The 23,653-nt window shown below is 40.6% G+C and overlaps 1 protein-coding gene across 3 annotated transcripts in view; it reads right to left on the bottom strand.

The window, feature by feature from the left end:
- Positions 1-23,380, bottom strand: part of SLC36A4 (solute carrier family 36 member 4) — an 88,773-nt gene extending 65,393 nt beyond the window's left edge. For 2 of the 3 annotated variants that reach the window (XM_064719009.1, XM_064719017.1), the window contains exons 1-8: positions 23,296-23,380; positions 14,848-14,974; positions 14,252-14,342; positions 13,178-13,266; positions 11,820-11,915; positions 10,540-10,624; positions 1,785-2,012; positions 988-1,086 (exon numbers count right to left, since the gene is read on the bottom strand). In XM_064719009.1, coding sequence (XP_064575079.1) covers positions 988-1,086; positions 1,785-2,012; positions 10,540-10,624; positions 11,820-11,915; positions 13,178-13,266; positions 14,252-14,342; positions 14,848-14,974; positions 23,296-23,323 — 843 coding nt within the window. In that variant the 5' untranslated portion in view covers positions 23,324-23,380. Of the gene's footprint in view, positions 1-987; positions 1,087-1,784; positions 2,013-10,539; positions 10,625-11,819; positions 11,916-13,177; positions 13,268-14,251; positions 14,343-14,847; positions 14,975-23,295 lie in introns of those variants that run through there. The other variant, XM_064719026.1, reaches the window with a different exon arrangement.
- Positions 23,381-23,653: the final 273 nt, after the last annotated feature.

Below are 23,653 nucleotides of genomic sequence, written 5' to 3'. Positions count from 1 at the left end.
TTGAAAATCTTCTGTGTTATATGAGTGACAGACAATCATTTCAGATTAACTGCATGCTGCTTGGGAGTTGTTTTAGTTTGGGTTTGTTCAGAGTTTTTTTGGAGGATGGGGTAGGGACAGAAGGAGGGGTTGGTTGGCTGTTTTTTAATTTTAAACATACACTTAAAGCATAACACTTGCTTAAATATGTAAATATATAACAAATAAAGTATGTACACTAATTTCCCCAACGATTTATGACCTACCATTCCAAGAGGCCTCTTTAGGTACCTTTTAAAATATATCACATAGAACAAAAGTGGTTAACTAATGAGAGGAAACCTAATGTCTTTGCAAATAATTTGATGGATGAAAGTATGGGTGTTAACATCTTTGAAATTGTTCTTAATGTCTCTACTGGCTTTGGGCAGCAGGTTCATTACAGAGCCCCAACAGTCTGACTCCTGAAACAACCAAGTGGGCCTGCACAAGCCTGAACTTCTGAACTTTGGGGTAAAACAGCAGATTCAAGGGGGGAATATGTGGTAGGCAGTTCAGGAAGGCTGGACTCTCTGAGTACCTCAGCAATGAGGAAAGGAAGAGGGCAACAGGCAGCAGGGAGTTTGGGATAAAAGGAGGCTGCACCCTCTGAAACCTTGAGAGAGAAAACCCCGCAGCCCCCAGAGGACTCTCTGCCTTTGTTTAAATAAAATTGCAGGACTCCTCTGTCTCCTTTTTGGACATAAACCTCAGGTGTTTGTGGATTTTCCTGACACTAACTATTTGGGACTAAATGCATTTTTGCAATTTGGGACAGGGCTAAGCATCCAAGCCATGGCGAAGTTGTGTCCACAACTTTTACCTTATTTGACCAGACAAATTAATCCTTTTCACACGAACACAGGAGATTAGTGCTTCACAAAACCAAAAAAATAACAACAGGAGTAAAACTGCCTGTATCCCCAGCACAAAACCAGTGATTTTGAAGAGTCAGTGAAAAGCACTTACCACACCAATTCCTTCGAAAGCAAATACTGCAGTCCCAAAAAACAGTGGGTATTTCTTCCAGCCAACCACAGGTGGCAGTTTTCGAGGATCTGCTAGATCCTGAAGAAAACAAAGCAAAACAGTGCATTAGCTCTTCCTACAATTTTGACTGATGCATTATGTTATACAAAAGAAAATTCAGTACATGTTGATAGTGGTGTATATGTTGCTATTTACAATCCCTGGTTTTTCTCCCAAACCTAGTCCTCTCTACACATTTATAGCCACCTTCCCACACGGAAACTTGCAGATGTATTTATTCTAGATTCCATCACTGTCACTAGAAATGTTCACATTTAAAGTAACACATTGGTGTGCATAAGGGAGCATCAATTAAAACAGAAGGGAAAGTGCACATCTCAAGTCTTATCTTCTGCAAACTTCTAAGTGCACTGCTCTTTCTAATCTGCTTTCATACTGCACAGATATTCTTTAAAACCATAAGGGACACTAAAAGAATATGTCTTTAACACAAGACAAAGTTCTGCAGAATGATTAATTACTATTACTATTAATTATCTGATTTTTTTCATAATTTCTCCTGTCTCCTTGCTCAGTCCATATTCTCATTGCCTCTCTCCCCATGCTCCACTTCCCACTCATAAAAATAAATATTTTATTATCTTAAATTAAGATGCCTCAAATAAAGTTAATGTTGCCTTTCAGAAATTGTCAGTCAGTACATATCTATCAGAAACCAACTGCCACATTCAACAAACTTGCCACACTGAACAGATAATAAACTTTTTTATACTCACTCTAACAATATACTGGTAAATAATCACCAGGCTGACAGCCATGGACAGATTGGCAAGCAATGAAAGCAAGGACAGGCTCTTAAGGTCACGAATGAAGACCAGGAGGACCAGGAATGGCAGGAAGCACAGCATATATATTCGTAAATCAGTATTCCTTTTCTCAGAGGAGCTGCCAGTGGCACTAACGTTCATGGGAGCAATCTTACTTTCCAAGAATCCTTCATGGACCTTTATTAAAACAAACAAACAAAACCAACATGTTAAACAGTGGTACAAGTGAGTATATGGTCACATTGCTCTTTTCCTACAGGGAAGTTTGTCTCTCTGCTCCACCTGGTGAGGGACAGGAATTTTGAGATTCCTGTATGTGTACTCAGTGCAGAGGGGAAGACAAGGCACTTCCAGCAAGTAATTCATACTTAAGGCAAATGATGAAATGAGGGCCTGAAAGCATCGTTATCCCACCACTGAGGAAATTCACACATGCAGTTTAGATCAGAGTCCTTTCAGAAAGGGAGTTTGGTAAACTGGAAACAAGCCAGACAGATCTGGGCCTAAAACCTAAGAGTTTGAATTTTCCTGGGGAGAGGAAGTGGGTTAGATAATAAAATCCTATTGCACTTGAGTTCAGTGCCTAACAACCTTATGCCTTCACCATACACATCACAGCAGCATACATACAAAATAATGTTAGAATATGAACATGCCTGCCTTTCCTTTAATTCAAATGAATTTTTTTCACTCTTCACTTTTTTATTAATGAGTATTAACTCAACTTTTAAAACCATGACAGAATTGAGAATTCTGTATCTAATAAACTGATATAAATTAATGCCTATAAATTAAAAGTAGCAGTCAATGTGAAAGTGCATTCGGTTTTTTTGTACATAACATTACAACAGCTGCATGTAGTGCAAATCAGAAGATTGAGTTGGGAACTCTTTATGACTCTCACTGCTTCTTTTCGGAAAAAGGCAGCGTGGCTGCAACTGCCAAAATTTGTTTTGTGGAAATTTACGCAGCCATCTGTGCTATGCACACCACAATCAAAACATTCAGAGCTGCTGGTGATTCTGCTTGCTGCAAAACAAGAACTGTTTTATTTGTTTTAGATCTCCTCATGCGGTTTCCCTTAGGTATCCTTTTCTTCTTTACCATTGCATTCAGCATCTTCCAAATGAGCCTATGGCTGTACTTAATCTGCTCATGCTGTATAAAGCCTTTGGCTTGATGGCTACAAAAACATACCTAGATAGCGAAAAAAAAATCCTTATAGCACAGAGACAAATAAAAATGCTAAACTGATATAGAACCAAAATAACTTGCTTGATTTGCATTGTTTCAAACAATCCACAAATTCAGAAAGAGTCAATTAACTTAAAACTATTCATTCTGTAACCAAAAGCACTGTACTCTTTTCTCCACAATGAAAAAGCCAAATTATATAATTCTGCAACTGCATGCTTTCCAGAAATCTCAATTATATGAAAACATCGCTGTTCATTATGGAAACACTGATAGTTTCTACCTTGCAAGAAGCTAAAGTGTCACTTGCAAGACATTTAACATCTGGTAGTTTTCATTAAGATACCATTTTTACAAAGCTACAAAGAAGTTCTAATTACATTTAGAATTTAATTCACACAGCTACAATAACTTGACTTTGCCAAGTTGTAAGTCAAACACTTAACCAAATTGCTTCCCTAATGCCACATGAAGTAAAGCCCTCTGTGGAAGCTTCCTGCTTTCCCACTACACTTAAAACAGAAATGCAGAACAAGCACTTTAGGCCTTTCACTTTAACAGGTCTTGTGTATTTACTTGCTTGCATGCACTTGCAGGTAGCCAGAGCTGCTCTGCACACAAGGACATGTAAAAGAGCTTCTAAGAATCACAAAGTGATTTGAGCACAGAAACTCTCTGCTACAATAAATATTTAGCACAACATGTCTTTAATTTATACAAATATCTGTAGCCTGATTAGCTATTAGAAAAAAATAAATAAAACATTCATTCCTTAAAAAACCCAAACCAAAGAAAAACTAGCAGGCAAGATACTGTTCAGGTTCTAAAATACATTTTTACAATACTACAGTATAAACCAGCTTCTACTCAAATAATTTCAAGTATTCAAACACTTCAGTCATCTCTTAAAGACAGAGGCATTCCCCTAGTACACATAAACCCCATTAGAAAGTGCCTGAAGTCAGAAATATTTTTTTCCTATTACCACCACGAATTCCATTCAGCTGGAGTTTATTGGCTAGTACTGTTGAAAAATGCAATACACAATACTCTATAAAATCATATCCAAATTTTGGCCTACTGTGATCAGCTGCCCTGATGATGGGTGTGATAAGATCACATCTCCACACTGTGTTAGGTAAGTGTGGTCATACAAAATAGCCCTTACAATTATCTGCCTTTTACTTTTTCACAAGAGTACTGAGGGGAAGCACAGAGAAAGAACACACTACACCTACCCACAAACCCTCCCCAACCTTCATGAGGTGAATGGATACTGATGCACAATCAGCAAAACACAGCTGACTAAAATTCTCAGACAGTGCCTCCCTGGCCCTGCCTTCCCACCTCCCATTTGCACTTTCAGAATGAGTTATATTCCTGCAATAAATCACAACACTATAACCTGCTTTACAGTACAGTAAGCATGGTAACCCTTCCCCCTACATAGTTCCCTGCTCCAGAATTCTCTGGAGAACGAAATGGAGGCCAAACAGATTCTCAAAATCTTCATGACTTGCAGGAGCCTGTAGCAGGTCCCGTTCCTTGAAATACAGTTTAAAGAAAGAAGTCAGGGCATCCAAAACATTCTAGCTGGAAGGGGAAAAAAATAAAAAATATAATGATGAAATGATGAAATTCTTAACCTGCTCAGTACAAATTACTATTCTGCATTAACCAGATTTGCAGTCACAGCTGTCTTTAGTCTGAGATAGGAACAGCATCTACTTGTATGTTTTTTCACAACTTTCCCTTGTCCTCACATTTGACCTTACCAAGTACAAAACGTGACTTTTGTTTCTAAACTCTTTGCAGTCCTGGTTGCTCCTAAGTCCTCCAAAAGCCACTTCTCTAAGTTGAAAAAGCCCAGTTTCTGCAGCCCTCAAAGGACAGGTGCCTCAGCCCCAATGATTTCAGCAGGCTCCCCTGAACTCACTTCAGTCAGTCAATGGCATTCCAGTATTGAGGATATCAGAACTCAGCAGATATGGTCTATCAAATGGGTAGTAAGGATGACAATCACTTCTCTCCATCTACCAGCAATTCTTGTGTTCATACAACCAGGATGCTGCTGCTTTCAGGGCACATTGCTGGCTCTTGATCATGACCACTACCCTCTGAATCTGATGACACAAACAGCTTTATTATCCCCTCTTTAGCTAGTTGTCCGTTCATCCATCCATCCATCCCGTAATAACCTTTCTTGGATACAAGGATATTTACTGTCAGTGACAGCATGGAAAAACTTGCTAAATTCAAAGTGACATCTAGTGCTTTCTCATCATGTACAAATTCAGATTCATGGACACAGTTATACTGATAAAAAGGCACAGGAGGACACAGTTTATTCCCTTTTGTGGATATACATACATCTTTAAATCAACTTTGTATCAAGAGAGCAGCTTTAACATCAGTCAGAGCAGTACCACTTATGGGCTTAGGCAAGACCACAGAAAATATCCTGCAAAGGTGGATTTTGAGATGTGGCAAAATGTGGGATCCTACACATTAGCTCAGAGGAGGCACACCAGATAAGATCCAGCAAGGGTTAATCTTGTGGGAGAACTCAACAAACAGAAATGAGTTAGTGACAGGTAGAAGAAAGCTGAGTTGGAAAGCAAAATGCAAAAGTTATGGAAAGTAAGGCTCACTACTCTCTCTCTTAAAATGAAACAATGGCTGTGGGAGATCTGACAGCAGAGTAGCAATGGAAAACTCTAATAAAGATGAGATTATAATGACTTTTTCAGGCTAACATCATCATGACTTTACAGTGTTTTCCTAAATTTTGTTTTGAAAAATTGATCAGACAACACTTAAAACTGTTCCAAAAGTACCAAAATACAAAACAGCAGGAAGAATTTTAGATTTTTAAACATTTTCATGTGCTGTTTAGTTCTCTGCAAATCTACTGCTGACTGTTAGGACGGACTATGATGCACCTTCTATCTAACGTAGTGTCCTAAATATTAGAATTAATATTACCTCAGATTTCTATTGTGGACAATAATCACTTTCAATCCTCTGCTGCTCTCTGCTAGTGAATTATTGCATATGGCAGTCATGCTGAGCCAAGAGCAGCCAACGCTCCATGTAACTGCCTTTGTCCTGAACAAAGCAACATGACCTGGTGTCAAACATTTCCCCAAACCACATGAGGAAATATCACTATGGTTTTAGAAAGGAAGCACATAGACACTGAAGTCACTAAGCAAAGTGATGCCTCCAGACAAAAGATTTCATCAGGAGTTACTTCAGATACTCAAGCATTAATTTACCATGCTGGTGTGATGTCTGAAAAAGTTTTTTTCACTCATTTATACAACCCAAGCATAGCATTCAGGTGAATACAAGAAGATCAAACGTGCAAATCTAGATATCAAGCTCCTTCTCCAGTCAGAAAACTAATGCACAGTTAGAGGCTGCAAAAAATTCAGTTCAACCAATGAAACACTTCCTTCTTACAAGAACTATCTCAGAGGCAAGAAATAATTCCATGTCCTTAGTCTCTTCAACTGAGACCACTGTTTCCTTGCCTCTATCCCAAAACACACTCTTTCTGTCATGCAATTTTATGGACTTTTCAACACCTAGTGAACTCAAAACAGCAGTCCTTGAACTCACTGGTTCCTCCTAATTTCTTCCTTACTTAGCTCAGAGCAACAGCCAGTTCAACACACAAGGCCAGATCTGAGATAAAATCAGTACATTATCAGAGAGATAAAGACTATATTATAACCCTGCAATTTTGCATGAACAGGCCAAATAAATGTTTCACAGCTCATTTAGTTCTGGCACATCCCTGAAACTTAATACTGTACTTTGCAGCATTTTTAACACATCCAGTTTTATGACTAAGCACAATTCCCAAAGTTTTGTGAAGTTTTTCCCTAAAAAATTGGGGAAAAAAAATCAGAATTCCACTACATAGTGTGCTACTGCTGGGTCATCCTCAGGGTGCTAAAGATCCAAAAAAATGCTCACAAAAAGCAAAAACGTGTTTTCATTTCTTAGCTTTATCAGCAAACAATGAAAGAGGACACTTTTGCAGAGAACTCAGCAAACATTAAAAAGAAAGGAATAAATTTTCCTTCACTAAAAAGGGTGGTCAGGCATTGGAAGAAGTTGTCCAGGAAAGTCTTGGAATCACCACCCTTTTAAGTGTTCAAAAAATGTGTGGATGTTGCAATTGGGACCATGGTTTATTGATGAACATGGCAGTATTGGTTAATCTTAATAAAAATCTCTGCAAAACCAACCTTCGCAATTCCATGACTCTATGAAATGCCAGGACTCTTGACACAGGGTCCTCTGCTGTCCAAGCAGGAAATGCAAAGCAACTATGGCATGAAAGGGACCATGTTTTTTTGAGCACAGCTTCTTTTTTCTATCCCTGTGTGTTCCTTCCCTAGCCTTGCTGTAGTCAGCCCTCAAGATTTTCGTTCCAGCTTTACTGTTCTTCTCCAGTCTGAAACACATTCACCCATAAGTCTCATATTACATCCTGACAGAGTTAACCAGAACTTTTGTCACCAGTCTAAGTTTCTTTGGTGCTCCTGGAAAATATTTTCCTTAGGAAAAGCTTGACTTGCTATTCAACATAACTGAAGATAGGATCTTGCATCACAGTGTCTGGCAAACTGTAATGTAATGCAGAAAAATCTCAGTATAAGTTTCCACCAGTTTCAATGGCTTTAATTTGCACACACCAACATGCAAATATGATCAGCAAAGTACAGATAATAATGCAGATGTATCAGTCACGGTGTGCTATCAGTAACAGTTTGACTATGCTTTTCCTTTACCTCAGTTCTCCCCTTCCTGCCCCCCACTCCCTCTGTCCACCTTCCCCGTCCTTTCACTACCCCAAATCATTGGAGATTTAGGCTGTACCAATTTTTGTTCTTTGCTGCCCTCTACGGGACTGATTTCTGCAATAAAAGTTGCCAGGAAGAAACGAACCAGAGCTCTCCCTCAGAGAAGAGCAAGCACAGAGCAGTCCAAATCAAGTACATTTGGAAGTGGAACTTCTGAATTGCTAATGACTTTAATCCACCCATCCATAGGGTCCATGTTACAGGTCTCTGCAGCTACTGCTTTTGCAGCAGTTGCCTTCCTGTAAGAGTTTCAATGTTTCCTCAAGAAAGCAAAAAGTTTCCTGAAAAACATTTTAGGGTTTTTTTTTCCCCAATCTACAAAAGCCAAGGTCAGCAAATGCTCAGATCTCACCTTTTGCCTATGGCCACAGCATATACATAACCAGCTGATCAGGTAAGCATTTGATAAGAAAGGCTTTAATTTAAACTTGCATTACAAGGCATGCATTAAAGATCTAATTTCAGAAGGCCAGCAAAATGACATCAGATAGTATTTTTATCTTTAGAGACAAATTCTGAAGGTAGGAGTGCAGTTTTAAAGGCTTTTTTTTTCCCCCCTCACAACACATAAATTACAGAGTACCCAGCTTCCAAATACAGAGATTTGCCTAATTTTGATAGATCTTCATCCACAGAACTTGGAACACTTCTTAAACACTATATAAATAATGATCCACAAGGGGATGAAAAACCCAAACTATCTTCTATGTGCTAACTGCCCAAGGGGACACTCTTCTTCTCAATTAAATTAAGGTAAGCTGCTATGCCAACATACCTGTTGCCTACCTTATGGGTAGAGTAAGAATCCATATGGACAATTAATGCTCAGCAACCTACAACAACTTATTCCTCACTTCACTACTCACAGGAGCATACAGAAAAACAGAGAGTCACAGAAATGTTTGGGTTGGAAAAGATCCCCAGGATCACCAAGTCCAACCTTTGACCAATCATCACCTTGTCAACTACACCATGGCACTGTGTGCCTCATCCAGTTGTTTCTTGAACACCTCCAGGACTTCACCACCTCCCCACATAGTCTGTTCCAGTGTTTAACAAGCCTTCCCATGAAGAAATTCTTCCTGATGTCCAACCTGGACCTTCCCTGGCACAACTTCAGACTATGTCCTTTCAACCTGTCACTGGCTGCCTGAGAGAAAACAACAATCCCCACCTGGCTACAGCCTCCTGTCAGGCAGTTGCAGTGAGTGATGAGGTCATTCCTGAGCCTCCTTTTCTCCATGTTTAACACCCCCAGCTCCCTCAGTCACTCCTCATATCACTTCCTCTCTAGTCTCTTCCCCAGCTTCACTGCCCCTGCCAGGACTCACTCCAGCATCTCAGTGTCTTTCTTGAAGTGAGGGGCCCAGACCTGGACACAGAACTCGAGGTGCTGCCTCACCGCTGCTTGTATGGATACAGGCCCAAGGAGATTCAGACTCATCAAGCTTTATGACAACTGACTAACCACAGTTCCCTGAGCAGAAAACACAGCAGAGCACATTGGTAGTGCCCTGGAATTGTGAAAAGAAAGAGAGGGCACCACAAGCTCAACGTGCCTGTTTGAGCATCCATCCTGTGCTGGCTGACCCTCCATGGACCACGTGCTCAGACACACAAACTGCTGACTGCAACTGCCAAGTGTGCCCTGAGGAAGAACCAACACCCACCAGGACCCCATCAAGAGAATCCCCCTATGAGAAAGAGCTTGGAAGGACTGAAGAGCAAGAGACAAAGCAGGTAAATGAAAGCAGGAGCAGAGTCACAAAAGTGCCAGGCATGGTTTTGTTTGCTTTTGTCAGTGATGGATGGCAGCAGGGAAGAAAAGGGGTAGCTGGGTTTTATTGTAAGGTTTGGGGTTGCTTGCAATGTGTAAAGGTGTTTGTGGTTGTGGGGACCCATTTGCAATGTTTAGTCGACTTCAGCAACTTCAGGCATAAAACTTGAAAGAAAGAGATGTGACCAAATGCAAAGCATTCACAGAAGAGCAAGAACAATTTTAAGATTATATCATGTCTCCCCTCTATTAGATAGAGGGGAGACAGCATAAAAATATTCAAAAATATAAAAGATGTCCACAAATAGAAAAGAATAAATTACTTATAGCTAGAACATGAAAAAAAAAGAACTTACAATATCAGTAAGAAATCTGAGGCTTCTATAAAGAAGCAGCTGTCTAACAGATAAAGAAAGCATTGGAACTGACTACTGAGGAAGCTGTAGAAATGTCAATGTCAGGCATTTTTTGGAACAAAAATCAGGATTCATTTAGATACAGTGGATTCTGTGAATAGAAGGGACTAAACAAGAACCTAAAAAAAATTCCAGTTATGTGAAAAGGATAAAATATGCCCAGGAGTTTGGAGAAAAAAAAGGAAGTCAGCAGAAAGCCTAGAAAAAAATATTTCTGGGACAACTGGCTCCTACACCATTTTATGCCTTATCTTCCATCATTTCCACAATTAATTTTTAAACTCAACAAACAAGTCAGAAGGAAATACACACTTTCACCAGAGCTGAATGTAGTTCACCTTGCCCACTGCGCCCCTTTTAACCAAAAGCTTCATAGGAAATAAAAGTGAGGGGAAAAGAATTTAAACTCTTAACTGCTTTCATACTGCAGCATTACTCACTTGTTTCACATTTTCTGCCAAGAACACAACATAAACGCCACAAAATCCCAGCTGTGTTATCACTAGGAAAAAGTCCACAATATACCTGAGGAAGAAAAAACAAACATACATTATACTTAAGATCCAAACAATTATCCCATTGCTACCTAATATGCAATTACTGCTCCTTTTTGGAGTAGTCAAAATGCTAGACTCAAATGCCACATTAATCTCACAAGCAGTGCAGTGCAGGTAACTCCTCTGTGATCACTGCAAGAACACTGTGGCTCAGACTGTTTTAGAAAAAAGTGATACACAATGGTGGCCTGCAGACAGACTGCAATGGAACTCTGCTAGAGTCAAGCACAGAGCAGACATCTGTCCCAGAGAATGGATTTGCTGCAGCATTGGTCTCTGGAGAACCCAATGCCCATTTGAGGCTTGTAATTCTTTGGTGCAATAGAAAATTATATATCAGAATATTAAAAAATCTATCAGAATTATATATCAGAAGAATCCAATTTTCCCTCTAATTGAGCTCTACTTCATCCCTATGAAGTCATCACAACATACCTTAAAACACTAGCTCACTAGCAAGATGCTGCATCCTAGAAAGTAACAGGAATTTAAAAAATTCTTCCACAAGTGAGGTAAAAACCATTTTAAATTAACACTGAGCAATGTGTCTGTTTCAGATTCACAATTTCACTACTGTGCAGTCATACCATAAACTCTACAAACAGCAACAGATGGCAAAGAAAAAACAATGTGTTTTTTTGGTAAAAGAGAGATAAAATATTTAACAGACACAACAAGCCATTTATATCTTCATGTCATTATTGCAAAAACAGTAAATATTTCTCCATTATTTGTATGTTGTGTTTAAACAGGAACCAAAGAATTGTTTTGCTTTGTCTCAGAATACATACATCAAAGTAGATAACATTTGCAGGGTAAACCTGCAATGCAGAGAAATGTTGGGAAAACAGAATGAAAACTTAAACTACTTCATTGCATTAGACAACACAGAATGCATTTCTGGTTACAACACATCTCTTCCTATATTACTAAACAGAATTCATTTTCTTCAGAGCTCTTGTAGAACAGAAAATTGATATAGCTAATAAAGTCAGATATCCTCCCATCTCACCACTACCAGCTGGCAGGAGGAAATAACACTGCATAAGAGCATTTTGAAGGAAGGTAAAATCTTAGTAAAATAGACATCTCCTAATCATTCCAAGTGTAGCCATTAACTTCTGAAAATGAATTTACTCCGTTCAATTCTAGCTCAAGCTTACCGGCCCCAAGAAGCTCGTTTCTGAAGAGCAGTCAGGGGCCCCACTTCCATGGCACAGCTGACTGTATCGCTGTATCCCAGGGAGGACTTCCTCATCCTGATATCAAAAAGTGAAGAAAAACCAGAGTTACCAGAAACTATGACGACCCAGAACCCTACTTTGAAAATGCTATTGGTCTTCCATGACTATACCAGATTGTAAACTGTGGCAACACTGCTGCTGAATTTCAGAGGTATGGTTTGGGATTCTTTACCCCAGCAAGGGCTATTTAGCACTCTGCAAGCATGTGAAACACAGAGCTGCTTCCCCCCAGTTCAACAGTACTAAATGAGTTTCTTACAAAACAAGGGGGTTTTTTGATAAACTACTCCAAAATCATATTCTTGTTATATGACCTTAAGAAATTAATCTCAAATCTAAAAGTTACAAAGAACGTAAACAGAATTCAACTCTTGATGCACAAGCAGTTAATCAAAATTGATTCAATGATCTTATTTCAGTCATCAACTTTAAAGACCATTCAAAACTACACAGGAAAAATTCAGGAACAACAGGGTCTGTTCACAGTACAAAATCATATAAATCAGGTAAAATAGATTTTCCAGCTACAGGGACAGTAATCGTTTTGTGATTCTACTCAGTTCAAAAGTTCATTGCACTCTGAAACATGAGACCCTCCCACTGCTTCTCTTTAACACCTGACAGTACAATAAAAATATTTAATGAAAGTCACTATTAATCAAAAATCTCTGTCAGTCAAACCTGAGTAACTGCTTGCCCACAGTACTGCACATGTCACTTGGAGGAATATTTAATACTTATCTGTTCAATAGAATAATTTTAACACATTCCTTCAGCACTACATATTCAAAGAATCAAGCTGCCACAATTCAGAGACAGAGTTCACATATAATCATGAAAGACATTACCAGTATTTCTTACTTTATCTTTTACTCCTATAAAATACTTATAAACTGGGTATTCATAGATTATTTACATTTTTCAAAGCTATGAAGACTCAGAAGCTCTATGAATATAAAGAAGGACTTAAAATAAGCAATTAAAACTGTCAAGAGAAAGACTTGATTATTTGCCAGCAGGGAAGAAGGTACTGGGAAAAACAAGTTAAACCAACCTCATTTTGTGTTTGAGCAGAAAACAAATATGTTTTTTTAATGTGTTGCACAAAGCATAGCTGTAATTACTAGGCGCACACTAAAAATCTGAGAAGATTCTAAACTGACAGAAGAAACTGCTACAGTACCAGAGTATTTTGTAGACCAAAAATCACAAAAAGAAAAGAGGAATTAAAAAAATTACTTCAAACTCAGCAACTGAATGAATAGTTCCACATTTACCTCTGACATAGAGAGTGGCTGCAACGTACCAAGATGTGCATACAGTGAACCGATATAACTCCTATGAACACAAGGCTGATTGGTCCAACCTGGTATGGGAAAAAAAAAGGGATGACACATAAAATACAGACACTTCCATGGAAGTATGCTGGGGAAAAATCTTTACATGAAAAAATTTCACATTGTAGCAAACAAAGTAATAATTAAAAATTTTTCACCCTCAGAAGGGTGCTGCTGCTGATGTTTCATGTCGTCCCTTATTTTCAGTTCACTACTTAAGAGAAAGCTATTCAGGGGTGATCAAGCCATAAGTATGAAATGAGTACTTCAGTCCTCTGTTTCACTTGCCAAAAAACTTTTTCAAGAAAGAAGACTGCACAGACTGCACAATTCAGTAGTTTGAGCCACTTGAATGGCAATGACAGCAAAAGTTACAAGCTCCACACAACTATGAAATTAAATCATTTGCTCCAGAATAGAAGCTTGACCATAAGTTTTCACAGAAGGAACTTGCCTTACACTCATGTGATTTTCACTCTCATACTGAACAACCTGTACTATGGAATTACAGGATTATTTAGTCATAAGGTGAAAATGTAATTTAATTAAATTTACCTTGCCCTAGGAAATGCATTGTTTGTTACCAGGTGTAAACAAGCTTGGCTATACCCTATTTTTGCAGAAACACTAGATTGATTTAACAAACTGATGCTTCATCCTAAGACATACAATCTGTCTCTAGAGAAGTCTGTACAAAGATAAGACAACCCCTAGAAACAATTCCCATGAGACATCACAGGAATCTGAGTAAATCAATATATTTCTTTTTTCTGACAAACTTTTTGTTTGGACCAGGAAAATACTTTGGCTAAGCAAAAATGCAACTCATGCAATGAAGTCTTCAGGGTGAAGCAGTAACTTCCTATAAAACAAAAAAATCTTAATCTTCAGTACTGATTTCCCCAAATTATAGAGAAGAAATGACACAACTCTATCAATATGGCAGTGACAAATAAGAAGCATTTTAGTTTTTTGGGACATATATCTGAAAATCTATGAAAAAAGAATTCTTACCACAATGCCAGCATTTTTTATTGCAAGCGGAAGACCAAGGAGCCCAGTTCCGATGTTTCCCTTGAGCAGGTGAGTCAGTGTTTGTATAAACCTGAGGATAAAATGGCACATTAGAAGTACACACTGATGGGGTAGAGGGCGAAAACAAAGCCTCACCCTTTCTCTATAATAAAATGATAAATTTCAAGTTTCAACTTAAAATTTACAGTGGTCCAGCTATTTTAAAGGAAGTGCAACACATTCAAATAATGTTTCTATTCATCCTTACACATGAGCACCCTCAAATAGAACACTCAAATAGAAGTTTGATATTCAGTTCCTTACTCCAGCTTGTGAGATGTTAATTTCTCAGCCATTTCATAGTTCTAATCACTTTACAAATAGGAACCTTGAAATATTTTACAGCCAGTACATTGTTAGCTTCAAAAGTGAGAACCTACTCAAAATGGTCTGGTTTTTGGGAGAATTATGCAAAGTCCTTGTGCATAACCACAAAACTCTGCAGGTCCAAGAAGACCCTTTCAGAGTTCAGCAAACTGGTCATAATAAACAAGACAGAGGCAAGAAATCTGAACAAGCTTAAGATTAACACATACGTAATGCCTTCTTCATTATCAAGCTGGTAGTGTGTCTTAACTGGCAGGAAAGTATTTTCAGAATGCTCTTCATCTGAGATGCCATCTGAGTCTTCTTCTTCAATTAAAGGCTTCATTACTTCCATGCCTGTACAACAGAGGTAACACTACATAAGCATTAGAAACAAGTTTACAGTTCAGAAGCAAGACATGATTCAAACTTCCCATGCAATGAGGTTTTAACATGCTCCTAAACACAAAGATGATTTAAGCAGACATATAGAGCATAAGTCTGCACAGGATAGTCTCTCTCTTTGAAGTGGCACACCATCTCATTATTATTATTATTATTATTATTATTATTATTATTATTATTATTATGGCCAAACACTACAGTTTTTCATTAAGAAAAGCAAATTTCTATCATTAAAATGTCACTAGTTTAAATCACTTTGCAAGCTAATGCACCATAAAGCAAAACAGAAGTTATCCATCATTACAAAAGGGTGAGATTTGGCTTAAACACTGGTAGATACTTCAGAATTAAACACTAAGTTTGCACTCAGAGAGGCAAGACAGATACCACAGAAAGTATCTCCATTCATTGAAGAAAGAACCAAAATACAGGAATCAGGTTGCATGCTTTGAAAGCTGCAATTTCCTGAACCTTTTAAACTGGCATAAAATTCCAGTTAAGTAACAGCACCAAGTAACAGCAAGCAGTCAGTAGTGAACAAAATTGCCTTTCAGGCAAAACTAACATCTTATGCCAGTTTAATGTTGAGGAAATTATAACCATTTTAAATTACTACAGTTAAGCAAAGTAAATCCTGCCAAGAGCAAAAAGATAATTTACCCTACACTTGCCTACCACAGTATCCATTCATAAAATAAGTCGAATAAGTCCCAAGTTCCCTGTAATGTTAACATTTTATATTTAAAAAAAACTAAACAAGCAAACTACACTACATTTACATTTATGTTACAAAGCAGGCATTGTGTGTCAGGGTTTTGGTGGTAATGGGGCTACAGGAGTGGCTTCAGTGAGAACCTGCAGGAAGCATCTCCCATGCTAACAGAGGCAACGCCAGCTGCTTCCAGGACAGATCTGCTGTGGGACATGTCCAAGCCCATCAGCGATGGTGGCAGCACCTCTGCAATAACAGAGTTAAGAAGGGGAAAAAAACCTGCCAAGTAGCTACAGCTGGAGAGTGGAGTGAGAATATGTGACAGAACAGCCCCACAGACACCAAGGGCAGTGCAGAAGGAGGGGCAGGAGGTGCTCCAGGCACGGGAGCTGGGATCCCCCTGCAGCCCCTGGGGCAGCCCACGGTGAGGCAGCTGTGCCCCTGCAGCCCATGGAGTCCATGGAGGAGCAGAGATCCACCTGCAGCCACTGGAGGACCCCACAGTGGAGCAGGTGGATGTCCAAACAAGGCTGTGACTTCAAGGGAAGCCCACACTGGAGCAGACTTCCTGGCAGAGGACCTGTGGCCCCATGGAGAGAAGAGTCTAAGTCTGGAGCAGGTTTGCTGGCATGTTTGTGACCCCATGGGGACCCACACTGGAGCATTTTCCAGAAGACTTCCTCCCATGGGAGAGGAACATGAAAACCTGTTCCACACTGGAACATGGAAAGAGTGTGAGGAGTTCTCCCACTGAGGAGAAAGAAGCACAAGAAACAATGTGGGTGAACTGACCACAGTCCCCATGCCCCATCTCCCTGCACCACTGGAGGGGAAGAAGTAGAGAAATTCTGAGTGAAGTTGAACCTGGGAAGAATGGAGAGATGGGTAGAAGGTTTCTTAAGATTTATTCTTATTTCTCATGACCCTGTTCTGATTTGACTGATAAGAAGTTTAACTTATTTACCCAAGTCGAGTCTGTTTTGCCCATGACTGCAAATGGCAAGTGATCTCTCCCTGTCCTTTTCTCAACCCACACACAAGGATTTTGTTGTATTTTCTCCAGCTAAGGAGGGGAGTGATAGAGTAGCTTTTGTGGACACCCAGAATCCAGCCAGGGTCAACCCACCATAGCCATTAAACAAATCATTAAGGTTTATATGAAATCTTGGAGACATTTAACCCACTAGCAGAGCACTGAAGCCAGTGCTAACAAGTTCTAGAGAAAAACTGTAGAACAACTGTAAAAACCCCACAAAGCAGAAAGCAGCTTATCCAAGTCATTAACATTAAATCATATAGCTCAAATTCTCCTGAAAACACCAAAGGTTTATCAAAATTTCATGTCTGAAAAGCTGAAAGCCAGTAATGAAAGCACTTGACAGAAGCAAAGATGCCCAGTCAAGAGCAAAATCAGAGGTCAGAGACTCAACCAGAAAATACACTGTAAAGCAAATTTATACTCAGAGATATTCCAATTATACAAGTCAGGGTGGACTGCACCATATTTCTGTACATGGCACATAGTCTTTGAATTGATCAAAAGAAAGATCACCAGAGTTCCCTCCCTCTGCTCCCACAGCATTGTGCTGACTAGTTCTTGAGGATGCCACCACCATCCTCCCCCTCAGCTCTGAGTCCCTGCTGGGCACATTTGATGCTCACAAAGACCTGCACACTCTAGTTCTGGAATAAAAGTTTGCCTCCTCAGGGATCAGAGGGAGCAGGAAGTTTCACCTAATGAGCAACTGATTAGGCTGATTTTCATTCTTTAAGGTATTGATTCTAAACTAACAATCTGAAGGAACAAGCCAAACTACAAGTGCGCAAGTCTCTCATCACATGAAATTTGACAACATATAAAAGAAATAATACTTAAATTAATCTTCCAGTTTTTTCTCCATCACATTTTGTAGAATACTCTTCATAATGCTAAACAATAATGACAAGATGCAGCAAGTCAGGTTCTTATTTAGCAGTAGCACAGGACCAGCATGACCCACAGGACCAACAGCTTTGGTGAGTATCAGCAACTGCTCAGTCAAGGGAGAAAAGTAAAATTTTCTTCTTTCATTGCAACCTGAGACTGGAACGTTTGGCATATACATACATCTACACTGTTTACCATGCAGCCAAATGACACACAAAAGACTCTGAACTTTATTAAGACATCCCATTTTACTTTCTCTCCCAACTTCCTGACCCATGTTATGATCACAAAGGTAGTCCTTTAAGAATACATTTAGATATACTCAAGTATTCCCCTCATCTTTCAAGTAATTAAATTTTTCCTAACACAAGCTATTATTCTTCTGAAAAGTCATGTCCCCATGCTTAAAGCCATCTAGTCATCTCAGGGTTATTGTTATCACTGTCCCACTGCCCCATTCACCCCCCTTCTCAGAAATGGCTTAAATTAGAGCCAAGAATATCCATTTCCAATATGCACACTAAGGCTTAGAGTTCACGGTTCCTATTCTAATGTAACAATGCATTTGAGAATAAGTTCCATTAGAAGTTTTAAAACACAGGCTACAGCAACATCATCAACTCACACTGTCATAACTATACAGGTTATGACTTACTACATGTTCCTCTAAAATAGTGCATTATATAAAACATTCCCAGAATGCTATCGGGTCTCTATCCTAGCCATAAAAATGCTCTTGAATTGCTTCTTTTCTTCATCACTCCTCCTTCATCCCATGACTGCTGTACAGTTTTGGCCTAAATATGTGAACCCATTGACAGTAATGGTACTGAGACATTAATGGGAGGTGTGGATCATGCAACTTTCTAAGCACAGGTTTTCATTTGATAACAGATCTCTACTGTTGGAATAGTGTGGCTGTGTCCCACAGTCCATACCCACAGTGACATCCAGGTTTGTGTAACATCCACATTGAATGGGTCCAAACTTGTAGTCTAAAGCACATGAGACAAAAAAGCCTGAGCTTTCCATACTTGGATCTCGCTTGAAATAAATTATTCTGGAACATCCACAGTCATTGCCAGAAATCTGGCACTGAATACCCCCACATTTACTTTGATTCCTTCCTACAAAGGTGCAGTTTGTGCAATTTAAACACAATCTCAAACTAAAGCACAAGCACAGCATATGCATGTGAGACCTGAATCAGAGATGAAGTTGTCTTGCTGCTCTCACAAAGCACGTGGTACAGAGCACACCTCAGCCAACATTAGACCCATGCTCCACCAACCTGTCCTGGCTGCACCCAAACACACTATGAATAATCCAACCCAGTGATCAGCCACAGAAGCCACTGAAATTTTTGCATTATCATCATTCAGCACAACTAAAAATAAGGAAATTCATTTCTGCCCCCCTTTTGTTTTCACTTAGACGAAGAACCAAGCAATTTTCAGACCTGTCCTTCTATCACCCAATATGAATTTCTTTCCTCCTTGTTCCACCACAAAAATCTTTTTAGATCAAATGCTGTCTTCTGATTGTCTTTAACAGTTAATTAAACTGACATTGTTTCTGCTTTCTTCTGTGAACACCCATGCAAGCAGGGTGCCAAAAAGCTCTGCATCTACTGCTATCAACCAAGGCAACACAAAGTGCATTTCATCTTCTCCCAGCCTTATCACAGCAATGTTGAAACTAATTCCTTAAGCCATTGGAGAGATAAATCTCTGATTCATTATAGCGGCACATCACATTATAATCATGCATAAATGTCAACACTGTATCCTCAAGACCCAAATTTCAATCATTAATCAGCCCCCAGTAACACAGAGAGATTAAATCCATTGTATTAAAATCGTTACAACTATTACTCCCAATTTTGTGTCTTCACAAGTACTCTGCTATCCCCTAGAATCTGCCAGCATCTTGCCAACACTTATGGACGTACTGCCAAAGAAACCTTTGAACTGTTACTAACTTTACTTAATTCTGAGGTTTTTCAAGCACACTGAAGAAATCCTCTAGTTCAAAAGTTCACCAAAGAAATTAATTTTCACCAAGAACTTTAGGTAATTTTTCTATATTGCTCAAGCAATTAACACTTCCAAATTTAACTGAACCACTCAGTACCACAGGAGATAAAACTTATCTCCATAATTTTCATTTTGTGGAAGAAACAGTGACAAAAGAATGAAGGAGTTTGCCAGGCAGGCATAGCAGGCTGAAATAGATATTAAAAATAAAAGACAAGTACGATCCTCTAATGTTCCTTTGGAGAAGGTCACGCCCCAGACAAATTCATGTCTAAAACCCCTTTTCCAAATCAAATTTAGCAATATGGTCTGGTTTTCATTTGCTTGGGGTTTTTTACCCTTCAGGTTTTTGAAGTCAGTGTCAGCAAACGGAAAGAACTGGGTTTGACATACAAGCATATAAAGATCTGGGGGACAGGATATAGCATAACATTGCTTGCATCAGCTGGTTTGACTCATTTATGGGAGAGGGGACACGCAGGTCTTGTTGGAGCAACACTTCACACGTGTATTAAATGCTCAGCAAAAAGCAGTAGGCAGAGGAGGTCTTGCACACACTTCACTGCTCAGTCAGCTTCTACACAAGAACATGCCCACAGGGCCAGAAACACTGCCCAAGATTCACAAACTGTGAACTGTGTTTATTAAATAGAGGCTGACCCAGTGCCTCTGGAATTGGGATACAGATTCAATTTAGCAAGCAGCTATTTTGACTGGCCAGCATGCTCCATAAAAGAGAAAATCAGCACCACATCATCTTTACACTAGCCTAAAATGCAGGTTTATGCTAATATTTTCCCACAGGCTATGAAAAGTCATATTCATGATCCTGGGGACATACCCAGAGCTTCTGTCACCAATCAGAGCTGGCTGCTCTTATGGGACAAGGTCAGTGACTGAATTATGAACAAGCAGACACATTCAAGGAGCCTTCACTGCAGTGTTAACAGAGAATAAACGTTTATATCTGGCAGCAGCCACACCTGTGACAACAGGAGAGGCTCAGTGCTCCCAGCAAATCCATTCAGTTGCCAGATGATCCTCTGTGTATTACCTCTGTCCTGTGGAGAGGCTTTTCAATTCAGCATTCAGAACCAGGCCTCTCAAGACAAATTTAATTACAAAGGAAACATTGTGACTAATTATTTTCATGGTAATGCTCAGTTACTCCCTCAACCACAGAAGGAAATAGCTGTTTAGGTATTTAGGTCCTTTAGCATACAAACAACCCTCCCAGCACTTCTCCAGAAGACATCTCACTGCACAGTACAGCTTTGTCCACAAAGCACACATGATCAGCTAAGTCACATGCCTCCACCACCTCCAAAGAAATTACAGAGCAAGACAAAGTGACTGAATGGTACTGCCAGAGGCACGCTGGCCCAGACGGATAAACCTTGGTAAATTTTCCTAGCTCAAGGGGGAAGTAACAGACAACACCATTAAACCATACACAAGCCAGGTCCCTTTTTATTTTCCACTACAGCTATTCCTGTTGAATACAAGAGAGATAAAAATAAACAAAATGCTCAAAATAAAATATATTATTCAGTTTGAATATTGAGAAAGAAAATCTCATCTAGTTTAAAAATTACTATTAAATACCAATAATTACATTTTCCAAACAGTAAAAGCGAGCATCAGCTTTTGTTGTGTTTGTCAAGAACTCCAAGCTATGCCTCATGCAGTTATTTGCATCCCTTTTTATTTCTCTTTGGAAAATAAATCTCAGATCATTTATTTCTCTCCATTACAGACTGCAACTTAATAAAGTAGATTTATTCAGCTTTGTGGTAGACTGTATTAATCTAGAGAATGGTTATTTCTAAGCAAATGTTGAAAGTCAATAATGCCTCACAATAAGCAGGAGGAAGTGTTTGCTTTTGCATCATAACTGTTGGATCCAGACGGCTCATAAAATGGGCACACTTGCAGTTATTAAACCAAAGTGCACACAGGTCTGCATAGCTATTGCACACTTACAGAGGAGCAATTTTACCCCAACCCACAATGGATCATTTATTCTGACAGATACTAGTCTTAAATAATCCACTATCCTGTCTAGACCAAGCCACACATTTCTACAATTAACACGCTCTTAAGTGACAATACATTGGCAAGACTTCAGATTTATTAAGTATTCAATAGCACTGAACCATGCAAAAGATTTTGGAATTCTTATCAGGTATGGAACTGCTTTTTTAAACAGTTAATAACATAGAAAATCCAGTTTCTAGAGGTTCTGACAGGAAAAACTGTCCAATGGGTGAACTTCTGGGGGGAAAAATAAGAAAAAAGCTCTAAAATTTCTTTCAGCAGCCTTTCCTCCAAAGTGACAGCCTCTCAATGCAAGATGGATAAGGACTGGGGACAACAAAATTTGAAGCATGTCTTCCAAGTCCTATCATTGCCATGGGACAGGACAAAATCTGCAGATTAATCCTCAGATTCCCAACAGGAGGAACAAGGATGACTGGGGGACTGAAGCATCTCTCTTATGAAGAAAGGCTGAGGGAGCTGGGCTCGTTCAGCCTCAAGAAGCAGCAGCTTAGAGGAGACCTCACCAATGTATATAAGTATTTAAAGAGGGATGCCAGGAGGATGGAGCCAGGCTCTGCTCAGTGGTGCCAACCACTAGGACATGAGGCAGTGGGCAGAAACTGATGCACAGGAAGATCCCCCTGAACACGAGGAAGAACTTCTTTACAGTGTGGGTGACCATGCACTGGAGCAGGTAACCCAGAGAGGCTGTGGATTGTCCCTGTCCGGAGATACTCAAAAGCCATTTGGATGCAATCCTGTGCCATAAGCACTGCTGGAGCAGGGAGGTCGCACCACATGAACCCAACCGGACCTTCCAACCGGACCCACTCTGTGATTCTGAAAACACAACTCTGAGATGAGGTCTTTTATACGTCCAGCCCAGCCACAACTGCACTTTATAACTAAACCTACTACGAGCTAACTTGTCCACCCATGGACAGAAAAACCTAGCAATGAACATCTAGGTGTCCTCCATCAATCAGATTTAAAGGTGGTAAGAGTAATATACTGCAAATGCAATAAATACAACACCACTAGCACATAAACACACATATGCCCCGGGAAACCCCAACCCAGCCTTGCAGGGCAGATAAATGCATCACCGATGCAAAAAGAACATATTTCCATAAACTTCTAGGGAGGCCGTGACTTCACCAAGAAACCGAGCGCCAGCCAGGTGCGACTGACGCCCCGGGGAGCGGCCCCTGCCGCCCCGCAGAGCCCCTGAGGGCTGCGCTGCCCTCAGCCCGCCCGGGCCCGGCCCCGGTGCTGCCGGTCCGGCCCCGGCAACTCAGCCCTTGCCGCCGCGGCCCCGGCGAGGCGGAGACACCGCAGCGCAGCGCCCACCCCCGCTCCAGGTGGGATGGTTCATCCCGCCCGCCTCGGTTGCGCTGAGCGCCGTAGCGCATCCCCGGTGGGCCGAACCATCTCTCCTGAAGCAGAGGGGGGTTGGGACCGGCCGGCCGGTCCCGGCGCTCAAGCCCCCTCCTTCCCGCCCCGCAGCCAGCCGCCCTCCCGCCGCCACCGCCGGGCAGCACGGCTCGTGTCGCCTCACCCAGCTCCTCCCTGCCCGCGCCGGCCATCGCCCCACCGGGCTCCGCTCGCCCTTCCGCCGATGTGGAGCCGGCCGGCGCGGCGCATGCGCCCGGCGGGAGCGAACCATGGAGGGCGGCGGGCGGGCCGGCGGGCCGTGCGCGGGCTGAGGGAGGCGGTGCCGCTCCCGGTGCGGGGCCGCCGCCTGCCCCGGCCTCCTGTCCCGCGGCAGCACTCGCCCATGGAGTCCTGGAGTATCTCAACTTGGGAGGAACCCATCAGAATCTTCAATGCCCTGCTCCATATAGGAGCACCTAAAGCCAAGCCGTGTCACTAAGGGGCTGTCCAGACGCTCCCTAACCGTGACATCGTTGCCATCC

This window comes from Zonotrichia leucophrys, chromosome 1 (assembly GCF_028769735.1).
Source record: "Zonotrichia leucophrys gambelii isolate GWCS_2022_RI chromosome 1, RI_Zleu_2.0, whole genome shotgun sequence".
Classification (NCBI taxonomy): domain Eukaryota; kingdom Metazoa; phylum Chordata; class Aves; order Passeriformes; family Passerellidae; genus Zonotrichia; species Zonotrichia leucophrys.
Note: the sequence above shows the minus strand (reverse complement) of the source record. Positions and strands in the feature narration are given on the sequence as shown.